The sequence below is a fragment of the Coffea eugenioides genome, chromosome 8 (genome assembly GCF_003713205.1).
Source record: "Coffea eugenioides isolate CCC68of chromosome 8, Ceug_1.0, whole genome shotgun sequence".
Lineage (NCBI taxonomy): Eukaryota > Viridiplantae > Streptophyta > Magnoliopsida > Gentianales > Rubiaceae > Coffea > Coffea eugenioides.
Genome location: NC_040042.1, coordinates 5,551,991 through 5,571,256, shown reverse-complemented (window position 1 = coordinate 5,571,256; position 19,266 = coordinate 5,551,991). Strand labels below are relative to the sequence as shown.

Here is a 19,266-nt window from a genome sequence, read left to right as displayed (position 1 = left end):
CAGTGGTGAACAAAAATCACTTGTTTGTATACTCATTTGATATTACACAAGGCATTGTTCATCTCCTTGACTCACGAGATGAACAATGCCTTGTGCAATATCAAATGACTCACGAGATGACACAAGCATAATGAATGATTAAATGAGTTGATGACACAAGCACAATGCCTTGTGCAATATCAAAATTTCAAGAGCCTTTACTATATCCTCTGATATTACAGGCAGTACACATCTACCTTCAAGTTGTATATATGAATGAATTGGATTGAAATTATTCACCAACCACGTGCATAGATCCTTTGGAAGGATATGGCATTGGATCTCTAGTAATCTACCAAAACCTATTTCATTTTTTACAGCTATTTTCGTCACATCAATACGACCCACAAACTTTAATAATTTAGTTGGTGTGCATCTAAACCTGTATGGCTACAAAAAAATATAATAATGTTGATAAAAAATAACAAATAACAGCCAATAATTGCACTTGCGCTTTAAAACTTCTAAATCATTTAATTTATGCAAAATAAAATTTGATGCAACGTACTTACTTGTTTCGCTATATCACTCTCTATACTTTCTCCCCTATCCGCTATAGACTCCTTGTAAATTTTCATCAGCTCCTTATATTTCTTCATATCTGCTTCATTCTTCAATACAAGCTTCTCCTCATCACTCAGTTTGTTCCATGCATTTCTAGCAGCTATGTTTAGCTCCTTCATTGTTAATGTCTTTCCCTTTGCTTTTTGCTTGCATGCGAAGTCAATCCTAGCATGATTTAATATGATTAGATCCATCACATAGACTTTTGATTTTATCATGAGTTTTTTAACTAATTTAAAGCCCCAAATGTAGACAATAATCCTTCTAAAAAATAATATATATATACCTGTATGCAATGAAATCACTTGGTGGCTTAACCGGCTTTAATGAATTATTGTCATAATGTTCCTCAACCTGCTTGCCTTTATCTTTTGTACGATTCATCTTCTTGGTTCTCCGACGTCCCATAATGTATTATTTCAAACTGCACCAAAATAAATGACATGACAAAAACATAAGGAATAATTTCAAAAACCTCTCCTGAGGTTTCTTCACAGAAGTGTATAATCACACTTCTATTATAATGATGTACAAGAAATTTACATAGAGTTACAAAATGTTCAAAAAATATTACACTATTTAGAGACGATTGATCTAACAACTATTCCTACCCCACTCCCTAATATTAAATAGTCATGAAGGTTCCAATGATGTTAACAGCAACAATGGACATTATGCCATTGTCAAAATTACAATTCCTAAGTAAACAATTAATTACCATCTATTGAATATTGAACATTATGTCATTACCTAATGAAAGGAACTCCTAAATAACCAGAAAACCATCAATTAAATAAACATACTTAGAGTTTGTTCTTTACCATGTACACTATACACAAGTGAAAGAACACTGTTTTTTTACTATGTTGTAGGTTTGTAAACTATAATAATTAATATGTACAAGAAAAATATCAATTGATACAAACAACATAACAATATGTCATGCCAAATTTATTTTCCTAAACTCTCAATTCAAAATCATACAACAAATTAATAGCAATATCAGAAGAATTGCTGCTTAACTGTGAATATTGACAGTTATTGCATTCTCAAAATAGGTAGAGAAAAAAAACAAGCAACTAATAAACTCTTTTGTCACCTTTCACATGATGTTCTTATACTCCCTACAAGAATTTCTTTTATATGCATTGAAATTTCTATTGTCCAAACAAATCAACAAATTGTAAGTCAAATTGTACCAGCTGTAACTTAACTCTAACTATCAATCAATTTTGTGATTTCAAATAAGAGACATTCATGATCACCGATACTCCATTCATGCCCAATTAACTGAGTATTCCATCACAAAATTTTAACTTTCATGTGAACAAAATATGATAATGAGAAACTTGTGTAGGATGAAATTTTCAACAAAAAAAAGAATATCTCACAAATAAGAATTTCTGCTCAACTGTGACTATTGACAGCCATCGTATTCTCAAAATAGGCAAAGAAAAGAAGCAAGCAACTAATAAAATCTTTTTTCACTTTTCACATGATTCTCTTATACTTACCACAAGAATTTCTTTTGTATGCGTTGAAATTTCTGTTGTCCTAATAAAGCAATAAATTGTAAACCTAATTAAGCTACATGTAACTTAACCCTAACTACTAGTCATCTTTTTTTCAAATAGCAGACATTCACTAAACCGATATCCAAATCATGCCCAATTCATGGACATTCCATCTTTCTTTCTTTTTTTCCCTCAAAATTCCATATTAAATAGTGTGTAAATATTTTTAGTTAATAGCCCGGTACATCTGACAAAAGATAAATTTGTTCGATCATTTCAAGAAAATAGAGTTTCTTACCTCTATTAAATCTGAAATCTCCAACTATTGCAAGACCCCAAACCTTTGGATTATGCAGTTTCTCCCTCTCCAAAAAACACCGCGAGTCTTCTTTAGGAGGAATTCAGACAGTTGTTCGTCCTCCAGATAAGCATCTAGCTAAGATCCAAGAAGGCTTTTTGGAGTTATCCTCTCTACCATCTCAAAGCAAGGTCGATCTTGTGGAGTGATTTTGGGAATTAACAGACAACGGGGAAAGGGTTTGGAAAATGGGGAAAGTGATAAAAGGAACTTTTCATTAATAATTTGGACGGGATAAATTTATACTATGCAAACGTCATTTGACGATGATGCTCTGTCCGTTTCCATAATTTTTATTTTTTTTATTGCTACTCAATAAAACGTCGCCGTCCTACAATTCTCATTTCACTTTGCGACATGGCTTCATTTTGTGCGTTGATATTAACTCATCTAATCTGGGCCATCAAAAGTTTCTGAAACGGTGGCCTGGCAACCGTCCTGGCCCCTGGTCCTGCATGCAAAAGTAGTGATAATGATAGAAGAATTTTCTTTCAAATAGTTTCGTAAAACATTTTTTGAATATGGATTTTTTTTTTCCAGAAACGATAAATGTTTTTGTTATCCAAAACAGTATCTTTACAATTTGGACCAGGTCCTGGCTTACAACTACTTCAACCTTGCAATGAGGAAAATGAATTCTCTCATCACTACTAATACTTATCGCATGTCTGCAAAGATTTGTACATAAATCCATATTACTAGTATTATCTAAACAAAAAGAGCACAATTGAAACAAACTAGCTTATTTATCTTCAATCATCACTGCCAAAAAGATGTCCTTGGTTCATCTCATGATTCAATACCTAAAGTCTGATACCAGAATTTGGAGCTGCTACCAAACAGGAGAAAGCACAGGGCAATTCAAGCATCCCACTAACAACAACATAATTACTAGGAAGCCAAGAATTTTTATCCATAAAACCTCCCCTGCATTAAAGCAAAAATCTTTTTCTCCTGGCAAAAAATTTAGTGGCAAGGTTTTGGCAAGAAGGATCACTTCTACGAGATAATAATAATAATTCCAACTGCTATTTATCTATTTCTATTTACTTAAACACTTAAATATATATGCACACAGATATTACTACGCTTTTATCATGTTATTCGTCGTATGGGAGCTCTATTTGTAGATTAGGGCCATAAGACATTAAAATCTCAAACTATGGCAGACGTCAGAAGAGTAAAATCTCTTGTATTCTGAAGTTCATTTGGGATTAAGTGACTAGGAAACAGAACCTGATAAAAAGGGAAAATTTACCCGTTAATGGGTACATAGATACTTGTCTAGCAGGAACCAGCTCCAAATGATCCTCTGCAAAAGGCCAGCGCTCTTCAACAGAGCGCAGGTAGAAATCTTCCACTAAATAGTAACAAACTTGCAGGAAGTGCAGCGGAGTTGGCTCACAGCCCCTCAGAATCTGCGGCCAAAACAGTCCAAGTCATATTTCTAATGACTTAATATCAGAAGTCTGCAAACCATTCTTACTTCTCCAACCTTCTAATTGTTGCAACACCCCCTGAATGGGTCCAGAGTAACTAGGCAAAAAGCTTCAGGTGGATGCCAAGATCAGAAACCATAGGTGAAAGAAGCTGAGATTAGCCATGAAGCGGTGTTGTCCTATACATGCTTAAGCTTAAAATCAGGACATTCAATTGTAATCAACATTTCCTATCAAATAAAAGAACAAATATAGCTTCTCCCTGCAATTAACAGATCAATTCAAAGAAGCACATGACTTTTAAGGAATAACAATGACTACTTCTAACAAAGAATAGGCACATGCATTCCTTCAGCCTATAGACTTTTGCCCCTCCCCATGCCCTTGATCTTTGACTTGTACAATAATTTACAGGCTGTGCACTTCATTCATTTTAAGAAAGAGCAACATTTAGAAGCTTGAGAAGGCCTAAATAATCCAACTTGAAAGTGAAGACCAAACATTATGTTGCTGTACAACAAGAAGCGTATCCGGAAGTGACTATTTACATCAAAAGAAAATTGTTGGACATCTTTCTATTTAGTCACATCGCTTGCAGTCTGACAGTCTTTCATTTTATATTTAAAGCAAGGAAGCAATCATCCATTCACTTGCTTAACTATAGTTTTGTTCCAACATCTTTATCTACCCAACCAATTGTAAGCAAGTTAGGAGGAAGACATGCAGGATCAAGCTCCCAACAGTCTCTAGGAAGGCCAGGGGCCTCTTCTCCAGAAAGCTTCCTTCCGGGAATCTGATGTGAAAACAGTCTGAACTCATCTTTTACAAGCCATCTAATAGCATGAGCCCCAAATTCTTTCCTCTTAAAGATTGTCTTGTATCCATCAACCTTTTCAAGGTACGCCATACTCAAGCCGTGTATCTCACTGTAGCTAGTTAAAAACACAACAATATCATAGCACCCCTTATTCTTCATTTGGTTTCTCCCTGAATCCAAAGCATTTTCATCATAAAGCGCCCAAACAGAACCCTTCTTTGGATAGATCCTATATACTTCTTTTGCTGCTCTTTCACAATCAGGAAGATGTGAAAACATTTTTGGAGATTTAACTGAAGCCTTTTCAGAAACCTTGAATCTGCCACAAGAAATATGAAATCCAATTTTCTCCCAACTAATTAACTGCTCATCACCGTTGTTCTGAAATTCTAACCAACTCAATCTCACCTGGAAGGGATTCAGAGAAACAACTTCATCAATCAAAGCATAACGCCTTGGCATTCCGTCCTCACTGTCATAAATAGCCCAAACTTGACCTTTCTTAAAGCTCCTCTCCACTCTGTCCTTATAAAAATTGTAAAAATCTGAAGCTTCCACTGCCACAATCTCCCTATTGTTCTGTCTTGGTCTTTTTCGCTTCTCAATTGCCAAGTCCCTAGTACTTCTAGAAGCCCTTCTTCCCACAACTTCCATGCTTTGTTCATTTGATGAAACTCCCATTTTTCTATCCCTCTTATCCCTTTCATTGATTCTTTCCAATCCCATGTTGCTCTCCTTTTCATTTAACTTCTGCTGCTTCTTTTGTGTATCCTTCTCTATCTCCTCCTCCTCCTCTTCATTCTCCATTTCAATCTCCTTCTCCTTTGATTTTTCATTTTGCGTCTCCTTCTCATTCTCCTTCTGCTTTAACTCCTCATTTCCCATATTCTTATCCTTCTCCTTTTCCCTCTCCTCCGCCTCCTTTGCCTTTGCTTTCAACTTCATCTTCTGCTGGCTGACCTTCTTCTTCGCTAACATTTGCATTTCAGCTAATGTCATCGTCTCCTCTTCATCAACCTTCACCCTTTTCGTCCTTGCCCGCGTCGTCGCTCTCTCCTCCATCTCAACCCCACCACTCCTCCCCTCCTTTTTCTCACTTCTCGACCTCAACTCCTCAATCACCACATCATCGCCTCCAGCCTCCAACCCCCTTTTCCTCCCCACATTCTCCAAATCCTTCACCATCAGCTTCTCTCTCAATCCCTTATGCTTCCCTCCAGACACCTCCAAAACCCCCCCAACACTACTCATTTTCCCAAGCCTTCTCGCCTTAATTCTTTCACTTGTTCTCAAAACAACATTCTCCCCCTCCTCACCCCTCTGAACCGTGCTAGCATTTTCCTCCTCCTCCTCCACTTCGACCGCCTTAAAACTCTTCTTACAACTAGGGCAAACCAAATTATGCCCCAAATACTTCCTCTCAAACTGATGCAACAATCTACAAGTCGAACACGCCGTCCAAAACGTCTCCACCTCCTCAACCCCACCTCCAGCCGCCCCCGCCGCAGCCTCAGCCTCATTCTGCATAGCAATTCTCAACCTCATATCATATTCCTTCCTCCTAATTCTATCCGATAAAACCCTAAAAGCTTCCCCTACATGCTTAAAAGCCTCTTCCGAGGCAATAAACGGGTTTTTATCGGGGTGTAGGGTTAATGCCAATTTCTTGTACTGTTTTTTAATCGTATTTATATGAGCAAACCTCTCAATCTGGAGAATTTTGTAGTAGTCCGGCGGAGCTGGGGAAATTGAAGCGGCCCCGTCGCCGCCGCCTTGCTCTGGTGGAGTTGAGGTGAACGGCCTGGTGGCTGTCCGGAGGATCTTGAAGGAGGTGAGCATTTCCGGCAGAGCTTCAAGAGACGGTTGAAGACGGTGAGCTCGCTTGGCGTATTTTAACGCCGACTTGAGGTTTCCGGCGACGTACTTTTGCTCTGCTTGGTTTTTCAGGCGGAGGGCTTCGGATTCTGGTTCGGGTTCCGGTGGGCTATTTCGGCCCGGGTTTTCGCCTGCCATTATTCCTCGGGGTCAGGGTCTTAGGGACCAGTAGCTCGAGTTGAAGGAGAAGGGACGTAAAATGACGGCCGTTTGTAGGGACGCTTAAGCGATATCTACCCAGAAAGATAGAGCAAATTACTCAGACGGCCACTTAACTTTTAAAAATATGTATTTACCTACTAAATTATCAAAATTATAAATTTTGAGTCATTCCATCTATTTTTACCATTAAATCTGCTAGATTTTATTATGTCTTGTGATTGGTGTAGCCCTTAGATTTGGCAGACATGACTTAACGATGGAAACAGACAAAATGGCCCAAAATTCACTCTTTTGATAGTTTAATAGATAAATACATACTCTTAAAAATTAAATGGTCAAAACTCTATTATTTTAAAAGTTTAGTAGCTATCTAGACAATTTAGTCAAAAAGATAAAAGTAAATTTTTTTTAGAATATTTACCCAAAAATAAAAAATGAAAAGGAAGGGTTATAAATTTGAAAATGTTTAATTATAAAAAATATTAATCACAATTCACATGCTTTATAATGTCATTCTAACTATCTTCTTGATCATATGATCTAATAAACAAAAATCATATCATAACAAAGATAGTAAAAGTGCCGTTATAAATAGTAAAGTACAATTACCATTACCTAATTATATCCACTTAAATGAACTTATAAGTTCTTATATACATCAGAAATACAAATCAAAATTGTTTGCACATTTGGAACATGCTATAGTAGTGGACTTAACCAACTGGGGTTGGGCCAAGTGGTAAGCAGCTTGGTTCCGCTTAAGCAGGTCTCGGGTTCGAAACCTGGCGTATGCAGCTACCCTTGTTGGGAGACTCACCCACCACAGCCAGGTGTGCGACCCGGGTCGACCAACGGATTAGTCAGGGCAAAGCCCTGGATACCGTGGCAGGCAACCAAAAATAGTAGTGGACTTACGAATAATTAAATTTTGATTCTTTTTTTTTTATTAAGATATATTCACATGATGAAGAATACAACGTAACATGATATACTTGAATTCACTAACAAACTATCCTGTTCTCTCGAAAAGTCTACACTATCCTTTCCGATGCTACGTTCATATCGTGTGTTTTATAATCCCCTCATTTACAAATATACAAAGAGGTGAATGGGCGGAGGTTTGGGGAGGGACTAGAAGAAAGCTGCTCGTTTGTATGGTGAAAGAATATCAGAGACTCTAGCTTGGATTCCTATTTTTTGGAGCTTTTATTTAAAAAAAAAATACTGTAATGATTAATATATGTGAGATAAAATGTGATTTAAAAATATATTTACGAAAAACGTAAAAAATTTTATCAAAAAAATTGCATTCCAAACAACGCCTAAAATTCTGCTTAAAGATTTAACCACCGGGAAATATCAAATTCATTTGGGGAGGATAAGAAATTATTCCTCTTCACTAAGCACCCTATTTTGTGCCTAACTTGTTATTGAGGTGTTACATATTGTTTTGTTAGTACTACATTGTCGGATTAGAATAAACAATCCGCATTGCTTATCAGTTAAGTCTATGACTAGTGATTTACTATTGATTAGTAGTTTATGACATACATTATTACGTACAAATGCATGCTTAGATTAGATTTAATACACATCAACCACCAGATAAATTATTGTAGAACCCAAATTTAGAGTTCTAATAATAATTGCGTGCAGGATTATAGAACTGAAGGAATAAAATAATCGCTCAAAATATTTATATGGGATAGAAGTAATAAATAACTCACAATATTATTCATATCTAAAAATAGTGTAAGAAAATCACACCACAATAAAATCTCACAAACTCGTTTTGGACTCTCTTCAGAAAATATTACAATTAATCCTCTATTTATAATCTACCAGACTTGTTGGATAAGAAACCACTTACATCAACAATTACCAAATAAAACACATACTCCTAAATAACACAACTACTAAAAACTTGACTCCAATAAAACTAGTTAGTAAATAAGTAAATAAATACTTCTAAACTTCTTTTTTTTTTTTGCCATCAATTATTACTTTGCAAATAACTTTAAAAAAAAAAAAGGGAACAAACGAGGTTGGATGTTGACAGTTTCATGGGGTCCAACTTGGACTTTCCATACTATAGCATGGAAAGTCCAGTTTGCTCTTTCTTGCACACTTATAGTTCCAGTTTGCCACTTACCAGCCAACTACTTAAATTGTTCGCTTTGCCGAATCGAGCTTTGGTTATACTTGCCACCTTTTGACGTTAAACTAGTTGAGTCGGTTTAACAACTTTATATTATTTTTGGTCAGAAGATCTTTTGGAAACTTTGAAACACTTTTTGCTTACTTCTTATTTCATACTTCCTGCCAGTATAAATTGCCGAGCCCCGGCTTTCCATTTCTCCTCAGTTTCTTTGCTCAAATTCTGCTGCTCAAAAAATTGACAGAAAGACAAGGAGAGAGGGATTGAGAGATGGCAAGGCTAGTCCTAGCAATGTTGATCACCCTGGTGGCAGCAATGGCTTCAGGGGCTCAAGCCCAAGATGATGTTACATGGGCCAAGCGGGTCGATTCCGGGAAAGAAGTGGTTTCCACTCTTCAATTCTACTTTCACGACGTGCTCAGCGGAAGAAACCCTAGTGCAGTAAAGATAGCCCAAGCTTCCCAGGGCAACTCTACACCAAATGGGTTCGGATCGTTGATGATGGTGGATGATCCATTAACGGTAGGACCGGACCCCAACTCGAGACTTGTGGGGCGGGCAAGGGGAATGTACGGTTCAGCCGGTCAGACCGATTTCGGCCTCGTAATGGTGATGTGCTATGAGTTCCTAGATGGGACGTACAAGGACAGCTCATTTAGCATTCTCAGCATCAATCCGGCATTAAATCCGGTTCGAGAAATGACCGTAGTGGGTGGAACCGGTTTGTTCCGGTTGGCTCGGGGATATGCTATTGCCCAAACCTACTCTTTAGATCCCACAACCGGTGATGCAGTCGTGGGCTATAATGTGACTCTAGCCACATATATTTGAGTTATTGAGTAGTCGATTTTAATTTGCATTTGTTGAATAAGAGATGATCATTTCTAGGTTTGCCACGTTGAAATACATTCCCAATTGAACTTTCTGCCTGTGCTTGTTATTTATTCATTTTGTTGGAGTTTGGTGACCACATTTTTGACTTTGAATTAAATTCTTCCTTTAGGAATCTTTTATATCAGAGACTAGTGAGTTTAGTTCATTCGATGGCCTTGTCCTGTTGATCACATTGATGGTGGTAACTGGTAAAGAAAGATTTGAAGCCTTAAGCATTGTGGAAATGGTAATTCCATCCATTTGTCATAAAAAATGTAAGAAGTTGGAACTCATTATTCAACCCCTCCCTATCTGTTATCAAAGCAGAGATCTTTAAAATGATTGTAATTCTCCTATTCATGGTTGATGCGGGAGACAAAATACTTGTGGTATGTTGCATTTCTACTTTTCTTTTATGATTTTGTGAGTTCTCTTAATCTTTTAATGTGGAAGGCATTACGTTACGAAATAATTTATATTGGGCATGTTTTAGATAGGCGAATGGTTAGCAACAACCAAGGTTGAAATCTTTTGAGCTAAAAGAAGATGTTAGCATGTTAAATCAAGACTCAAAAATAGAAATTTTCATATTGTTATTTAATAATGTAGTTTTATTGGGGGTTAAATTATAATAGTTTTATTGTTTAGAAATTAGTATTTTATTAGAAAATTTTTTGTGGTGTAAGACTTATTTATTAAATCATGTAGTCTATATAAATATAGAGCCTTATTATTATATCAGTTGGAAAGAGTGAAAATTTGATAGACTTATTTTGGTATGATTAATATATTATTATTGATATTATTCATCTTCTCTCACACATATTTTTACGTGTGAATTCCCTTTCCATATACATTATTCTACTTTTCTTTTCTGATTTTGTGAGTTCTCTTAATCTTTTAATGTGGAAGCAGAAGCAGAAGCATTATGTTACGAAATAACTTATATTGGGCAGGTTTTAGTTAGGCGAATGGTTAGCAACAACAAAGGTTGAAATCTTTTGAGCTAAAAGATGTTAGCATATTAAATCAAGACTCAAAAATAGAAATTTTCATATTGTTATTTAGTAGTGTTTTGGTTAAATCAAATTTTCGGTAGTTTTATTGGGGTTAAGGTATAGTAATTTTATTGTTTAGAAATTAGTATTTTATTAAAAAATTTCTTGTTTAGATGCCTAAGCCCATCTTTTTGTCAAGAATTTGTATGGATAAACCTAAATTAACCCCATAAGAAATATTAAAAGGCAATTGCTGACTTTTGGCACCCCCACGGAACTTAAATCTAACACACACACTAGCATCTCAGCTGTCATGCTTTGGTTTGACCCTGACAGGCATAGCAGACTAGCAGTTGCGTGGTTAACTGAGTTGTCGAAGGATGCAAACAATTAAAGTAGTTGAATTTGAGCAATAAACTATTTGACCTCAACTCGACTGAAATATGAGATCTTAAGCTCAAGCATTAAGATAAAATATAACAATTTGAGCTCGACTCAAATAAGCTCTATGTTAAGTGCTACTAGAGCTTAATTGAACTTAATCAATGTGAAGTAATATAAATAAATAATTTTGTAATGTAAGATGGATTTCAACTTATATCGATAAATGAAAAGAGCAAGATAAAAATCTTAATTCATTTGATATCGTGACTATAAAGATCTTTTCATATGAGTACTGATCGAGATTAATTGAACCAAATCAATGTGAAGTAATATAAATAAATAATTCCGTCATGTAAAATGGATTTTGCTTTATATCGATAAATGCAAACAGTAAAGTAAAAATCTTAATTCATTTGATATCATCAAGATAAATATCCTTTCCTATGAGCAAATTTAAATGCATCTCACGTATGTAAAATTTGAACATAACTTATACATCGTGCATTCCAATGTATTAGTGTAGTAAAATTTTACATTAATCGTATAGGACAACTAATACACATATAAAAGAATACAATAGGCGCACATATATGATATATTTGTGAGCTCGATTCATTAATCCATTCCAGCGAGAGCTCGAACTTCGAGCTAGCTTGATTAAAGTCAATTCGGTTAATACTGATTTATGTCAATTTCATCTGTAGCCATTGAAGCATTGATGAGTGGTTCTGTTCGGCCTAAATAACATGGCCTAATAATCCATCAACAAATGGTCCCGAGACAACTTTAATGATAGTAGGCAGAGGCTAACGATGTTGCAGTCTTGCTGACCAGAATGATATCGAACCAGTCACCTAAATGCAATGTTTTAAAAATCAGACCGTTAATTGAACCGGTGAAGTGAAAGGGTCGAGGTTCAACCGGTAGGACCGGTTCAATGAATTTTTTAAAAAATAATTTATATAAATATATATAGTACAAAATAAGACATGTAATGGACTAATTTAATACTTTATATGATGAAAAGTTTGCTATTTTTTAATAACTTGGATTTCTAAAAATAAATTTTTTAAATTTTAAGTTAAAACAAATAAATTTCATCTCAATTTCAATTATATCTAAATCCAACCCAAAAATATCACAATATTTTGAAATTATACAAAATTCACGTCTATGAGAAAAATATCACAATATTTTGAAATAATATAAAATTCACGTATATGAGAATTTAGATATTATGAACTTAAATTTTAATTTACGTTTTGGGATTTAGAGATTGCAATTTAAAAAAAGAAGTTTGGAGTTCGAAGGAAGTCAAGAAAATCGAAAATAGAAATGTAAACTTGATAAGAAACAAAAAATGAGATAAAAGTGAGTGGTTGTGGCATTAAATAATTTGGGTTAAAAAAATAATTCTTTTTTAACTTTTTTCAATTTAATGGACAAAAACAAAATTAAAAGATGGAAGAAAACATCAATAAATTAAAAATAAAGAGGTTTGATTAAAAAGGGAGTGACAAAAGAAAAGAGGATAGAGAGAGAGAGAGAGAGTTGAAAATTAAAAAGAAAGAGCCATGAGAGGATGAGATTTTGTAAGAAAATGGAAAAAAGAAATATGAGTGTTTGTTTTATATAAATAAGTTATCAAAAAAAACTAATAAGATGTGATGGTGCAACGGTTAATACATTGGTCTTCTATTACAAAGGTCTTGAGTTTGAATCTTGATAGCTGCATTTTGCAAAAAAAAAAGAGGAAGGTTTGAAAACCGGTTCAATAGCGGTTTTTACGGTTCGACCGATTCTTGACCGGTTTTCTGAAAAAGTCAACTATAGCATTGAACCGGACCGGTGCCATGGCCAGTTCGCGGTTCAATCGGTCGAACCGGCCGGTCCGGTCCGATTTTCAAAACATTGCCTAAATGATTATGACTTGCTGCTTTACTATGTCCAAAGCATAAAGCAAGCACTTTGAACCTCCTGGGAAGAAATACACGAGGGGAGGCAAGTGAATTTGACCTCAAACCATAGTACGAAGAGTTTCGTTTTATGCCCAACAAACAATTTAGGCCACTCAAAGCTAGGTGAAATCGCATAGTAAGTTACACGCAAAATCTGTAATTTTGCCATCAAATCTCTCTACAACCTTATGCTTCCAAAAGAACCACTGTAAGAAGTCTCTGTCTTTGAGAGTACTTTTTCTCTCTAGAGAGACTTTTCCCCCATAGTGGGTGTTTTTACTCCTTTCAAAAATTAGCGCCAAGTCTCCATAACTGCTTCCACATTTATAATCCAGATTCGTATTCAATTATTTCCCAATATAGATTGTTTCCATTTCCCTGATCTATGTAAGGAATTTCTAATTTAGGAGCCTAGGATTGAACTCTGAGCCAGATCTGGCATTCAACAGGAACTATAATGCATTCAAAGATACCCAAATTTGATTCTGGTTATTTCTCTTATTATGTAGATTTTAGCGTCTGTTTCTTTTAGCTTATCTCTATTTGTTTTGTGGTTTAGGTAATTAATGAGGAAGCATAGAAGTTACAGCTCCTTCTTGCTTAGCTAAGGAGAGGTTGCTGACCTCAGATCAGTGGAGGACTGTGGTTTCTGTGAAGGATGGACGACTTGGAGGGGGTGATGAAGAAATTAACTCTTTCAAGTACAGAGCAAGAAGGCGTGTGGTTGGAGGAGGAGGAGTTCACGAAGGGAGTTGAAGAATGTAGTCTGAGCTTGTTAGGGAAAATCTAGGGAAAGAAGATAGCGAATATGAATGGGATTAGAGTTTTGCGGAGAATATGTGGTTTCATCAGAAAAATTTGAAGGTAACGGAGATCCGTACTAATATGTTTCAATTTACGTTTGTTCAGAAATCAGATTTGGAACGAGCATTGAACGACGAGCCATGGATCTATGACGGCCAACCGCTAATACTTGTGAAATGGACGGAGGGAATTGAAGACGAACAAAATGCTTTTGACAAGTGTAGAATATGGGTATAGGTTTGGAACCTACCTCTACATTGGATCACCAAAGAGGTAGGGAGGAAGATGGGAGGAATATTCAATGAAGTCATTGAGGTAATCACCAGAGAGGTAGGGGGAAAGAAGGTAAACACATGAAATTGCTAGTTGAATTTGATCTTACTAAACCTCTTCCTAGAGGCACTACGGTCAAATGTAATGGCATGATGAGATGAGTAGAATTTAGATATGAAAAATGCCCGAATTTTTGCTTTTGTTGTGAAGCCATTGGTCACAATGAGAAGAATTGTGGATTTAAAGGCTTTGATATGAAAGGTGAACAGCAATATGGTAACTAGCTGAGAGCTAGCTTTCTTAGAATGCCGAATAGGAAGACTAATAGTAGATATGGAGGAAGTGAGAAAAAGCAAAAACAAGATAATAGCAACCCTAAGAAGTATAATACACACCAAAATAATTCCTACAGAAGGACTCAGAACTTACTTTTGACATATACAAAGGAGTTCCATAAAAAAGGTGGGAAAGAGGTAGAAAAAGAAATAGGATCTGTGGGGGATAAGGAGGTTAGAAAGGGCAAAGAGGATTTGCAGGTCAAGGAGGTCAGTATGGATAGGAAAGAACAAAATGAACGAAGTAGAACAAGAAAGGGGGTAGGAGAGCAAGATATAGAGGAAGAAGGGGTAGTTAATACTAAGGGGAAAGGTCAGAGAGCAAGAGGGAGAGGGGTAGAGAAGATAGGTGGGGAAAAATCAAACGAGGGGGTGGAGTATGATCAGGTATGGATGGACTGTGACACTAACAAGGGGACGGAACAACTTATATCTGTTGAGGTAAGAGAGGTCAGTCTAGATGTAAAAGACAAGTGGGAGGCAAAGAATGAGGAGCATAGTGCCAGTAGTAATCCTAGGGAGAAGGGTAAAGGAAGGAATTGCAGGAGCTGAAACAGGTTAGTGCAAGAAGTAGGGAGAAGGAAACCTCTTAGTGACATTTCGAACAGTATTAATTAGGGATGGCAACGAGGCAAGGTTGGGGCGGGGGACCTCTCCCCCATCCCCCGCCCCGCTGCCTACAAACTCCCCCGCCCCCGCCCCATCCCCCGTCTCCCGCTCCTCCTGCCCCGTCCCCGCCTTGCCCCGCTTCACCCACGAGGATAATAAAAATTTGTTATATAATTTTATTATGGTTAAATTTTAGCAAATAATCAAGTACTAAAATATCAACATATCATCAAATTATTATTCATTGTAATTTTATAATTGAAACTTATAAAAATAATCAAATAAAAATTATTTGAATACAATCCAATATGATGAAATAAATATAACTAAAGTAGTCAAGTTTTCACTTTTAGCACAAATACAATCACTAATTCATTATTGTGCTTGTGCTTTTTTTAAGAAAAAAATGTTATTGTATTAAGTGTAATTAGGGATTTAGTATAAATGTATTAGTAAATTTAGTATAACCAATTAATAATTTGTATTAGTACACATATATAATTATTAGTATAATTAATAATATCAATTATATTATATATACTAATAGACATTATATAATACATATAACTAATAATATCATTATCATAAGTTTGTAACTAATTAAATTATATATTATATATATAATTATACATATATATTTTATATTTTATATATTTATTTTTTTAAAGCTCCCCCGCCCCCCTCCCCGTTTCCCCCCCGCCCCTACCCCATAAGCCCCTCGCGGGGCGGGTGACCACGTTGCCATCCCTAGTATTAAAAAGGCTGAACCAGGGAAAAGGAAAGGTTCTAGTATTGAAATGGGGATGGACAGTGTTACTAATACTAGTAAAGAAGACTAATCAGGAGGTGTGGTATATGGATGTGTCTGAGGTGGTAGAGCTCTCCCTTAATGGGGTTCCCAAACCCCAATGAGAGCCTTGGTGTGGAACTGTCGAGGTGTTGGGAGTCCCTTGACAGTTCCTCAACTGAAGGAGGTTGTGGTACTCCATTCCCCTTCTTTAGTTTTTCTTTCTGAAACAACAAATAAAAAGAGTGTTCTGAATAATGTTAAGCAAAAAATAAGGTTTGATAATCACTTTGTTGTGGATCCTGTGGGTCTGGCTGGTGGTTTGGCAGTGATATGTAAGAATGAGGTTAATGTTAAGCAAGTTCTGTTTACTAGTTTTACTATGGAATTGCTGATTGATGATAGGGATACAAATTTGGAATTGTGGTGTGTATGCATTTGTGCTAGTCCAAATGCTAATGTTAGGAAAGAACAATGGAAAGTGGTGTCTAGAAGGAAACAGGTCTGGGGTGAGCGGTAGGTCATTATGGGGGACATGAATGATATAGTATCAAATAGAGAGAAATGGGGTGATAGGGATAGAGCAGACAATAGTTTTAAGAACTTTAGAGATTTCATTATTGATAATGAACTAGTGGATATAAGCTATGAGGGAAAACCTTGGACATGGTGTAATAGGTGGGATCCTGAGGGAAAATTAGAGAAAGGTTAGATAGAGCGTTAGGATCTGGGAGCTAGTTCAGTAGCTACAAGAATGCCAAGTGCAGTCATTTAGAGAAAGAAGCCTCTGATCACTATATGGTACTTTTGGACACAAAACCTGGTGGAAAGAGATGGAAAAAGAGATTTGTGTTTGACAAGAACTAGCTCTAGCACAAGAAGGTGGGGAATGTAGTAAAATCTACATGGAGCACAAATTGCAAAAGATCCAGATTCTTCAGGATACAGAGCAAAATCAGACAGTGCAAAATGACCTTATTGAGATGGAGTAAGCAGAAGGGAAGTAGTTTTGGAAGAATTATAATATAGATCAAAAAAGAGATTAAGGATATAAGGGAAAGCAATATGAGTAGGAATAGGGTCAAATTGGCAGCTTTGAAGAAGAGACTGGCTGAAGCCTATAAAAACGAAGAGATATATTGGAGTCAAAAAGCAAGACAGAAATGGCTAGAGGAAGGAGATAAGAATACCAACTATTTTCGTGCATGTGTGGCTGGCAGGAGAAAGAGGAATAGGATTGGTCTCATACAGAAAAGGGATGGGGACTGGTGTCAAGATGAGAAGGAAACTGGAGCTGAGATAATCCAATACTTCAAAGATATTTTTACCTCTGAAGAACCTCAGGGGTTAGATGACATCTTAAACGAGATCCCACAGTCTATAACCAGTGTGAAAAATAAGCAACTTACCTTACCAGTGACAGAGCAGGAAGTTTACAGAGCTATCTTTTCTATGCATCCAAGCCAGTCACCAGGACCCGATGGCATGACCCCTATTTTCTTTCAAAAATTTTGGTCTGTTAATAAAATGGATCTGATCAATGCTGTTCAAAGTTTCTTTCATTCTGGCAATTTATTAAAAGCTGTTAATGAAACTTTGATCTGCCTAATTCCCAAAGTTAATTCCCCTGTTAATGTTACTCAATTCAGGCCTATAAGTTTGTGTACTGTCCTGTACAAAGCCATATCAAAAATCCTGGTCAATAGGTTAAAAAGAGTTATTAATTGCTGTATCAATCCCAATTAGTCTGTTTTCGTTCCTGGCAGACAAATTCTGGATAATGTTCTGATTGCCCATGAATGCATTCATTTCCTTAACAATAAAAGATCTGGTAAACAGGGATATGTGGCTATCAAACTAGATATGTCCAAAGCATATGACAGGGTGGAATGGATTTTTGTAGAAAAGCTTATGTTAAGAATGGGGTTCTGTCAGCAGTGGGTGGAGTGGATTATGAAATGTATGTCTAGTGTTTCTTATTCAGTGAGTGTTAATGGGGAGAAGAAGAGGTTTATCAAACTAACAATGGGACTAAGACAAGGAGACCCTTTGTCTTCCTTTTTATTTCTGATTTGTGCAGAAGGTTTCTCAACATTGCTCAATCAGGCAGTAAGAAAAGGAAAATTGACAGACCTTTAACTGTCTTGTGGTCGTCCCAGACTGTCCCATCTCTTTTTTACAGATGATTCACTAATCTTCTATAAGACAAAGGAAAAGGAGGCAGGGCAACTGATGGAGGTACTAAGGAAGTATGGTGATGCTTCAGGACAACTAATCAACACTAAGAAATCCTCAGTGTTTTTCAGTAAGAATGTTCAAGAAGGGGAGAGGTTGAAAGTGCTGAAGAAGTTGAGAGGGATGAAGGTAGTAAAACAAAGCAGGTACCTGGGTTTACCATTGGTGATTGGAAGATAAAAAACACAGGTATTTGATTTTGTTAAGGAAAAGGTGATTAATAAAATATCAGGATGGAAAGAAAAGATGCTAAGCATGGCAGGGAAAGAAGTGTTATTGAAAATCTGTGGTTATGGCTCTCCCTGCATATGTGATGTCATGCTGCAAACTTCCAAAGGAGTTATGTAAGTGTATTGGAAGAGAAATGGCAAAGTTCTGGTGGGAAAGTATAGGAGAGGAAAGGAAGATGCATTAGACAGGATGGGGGAAGCTGTCTAAAGTGAAACAAAATGGGGGCCTGGGCTTTAGAGATTTAGAAAACTTCAATCAGGCACTTTTGGCTAAGCAGCTATGGAGGATACTTACAAGGCCAATTTATTAGTGAGTAAAATCCTTAAAGCCAAATATTTCAAAGAAACTTCAATTGGGAAAATGAAAAGGAGAAGCACTGATTCTTGGTGATGGAAAAGCATTTTGAGTGCAAGGCCTTTATTGGAGGAAGGGGTGAGGAAAAGGGTGGAAAATGGGAAAACAATAGATATTTGGAATGATGGATCCCAGAGGTGGCAGGAGGGAAGGTGAGCACACAAATTGACCCAGAATTGGGATTGTGTAAAGTTAGTGAACTGATCAAAGATGGTCGCTGGAACGATGAGCTACTGAAAAAAGTGTTTGCTGAGGAGGATAGGGAGATGATTATGAAGATCTGTTTAAGTCTTCAGGAAACAAAGGATAGGCTATTCTGGGTGCATTCTGCCTCTAGGGACTACACAGTTAAGTCCGGATATAGATCTGTAGGGGGAAGCAATGAGGAATCAAGAAGTAGAAGTGAGGTCAATGCTAAAGAATGGAAAGTACTATGGAACCTAAAGATGAAGTATAAACTAAAACATTTTATCTAGAAGTGTATGAAGGGCATTCTACC

The 19,266-nt window shown here is 36.5% G+C and overlaps 2 protein-coding genes across 2 annotated transcripts; one reads left to right on the top strand and one right to left on the bottom strand.

Moving 5' to 3' along the window:
* Positions 1-4,310: 4,310 nt before the first annotated feature.
* LOC113779210 lies at positions 4,311-6,764 on the bottom strand. Its single transcript, XM_027324725.1, has one exon. It carries the CDS (start codon positions 6,742-6,744, stop codon positions 4,573-4,575), a length of 2,172 nt encoding a protein of 723 aa, XP_027180526.1. The 5' UTR covers positions 6,745-6,764; the 3' UTR covers positions 4,311-4,572.
* A 2,459-nt stretch (positions 6,765-9,223) lies between these two features.
* LOC113779032 (dirigent protein 23-like) lies at positions 9,224-9,815 on the top strand. The gene has a single exon (XM_027324440.1). It carries the CDS (start codon positions 9,242-9,244, stop codon positions 9,755-9,757), a length of 516 nt encoding a protein of 171 aa, XP_027180241.1. The 5' UTR covers positions 9,224-9,241; the 3' UTR covers positions 9,758-9,815.
* Positions 9,816-19,266: the final 9,451 nt, after the last annotated feature.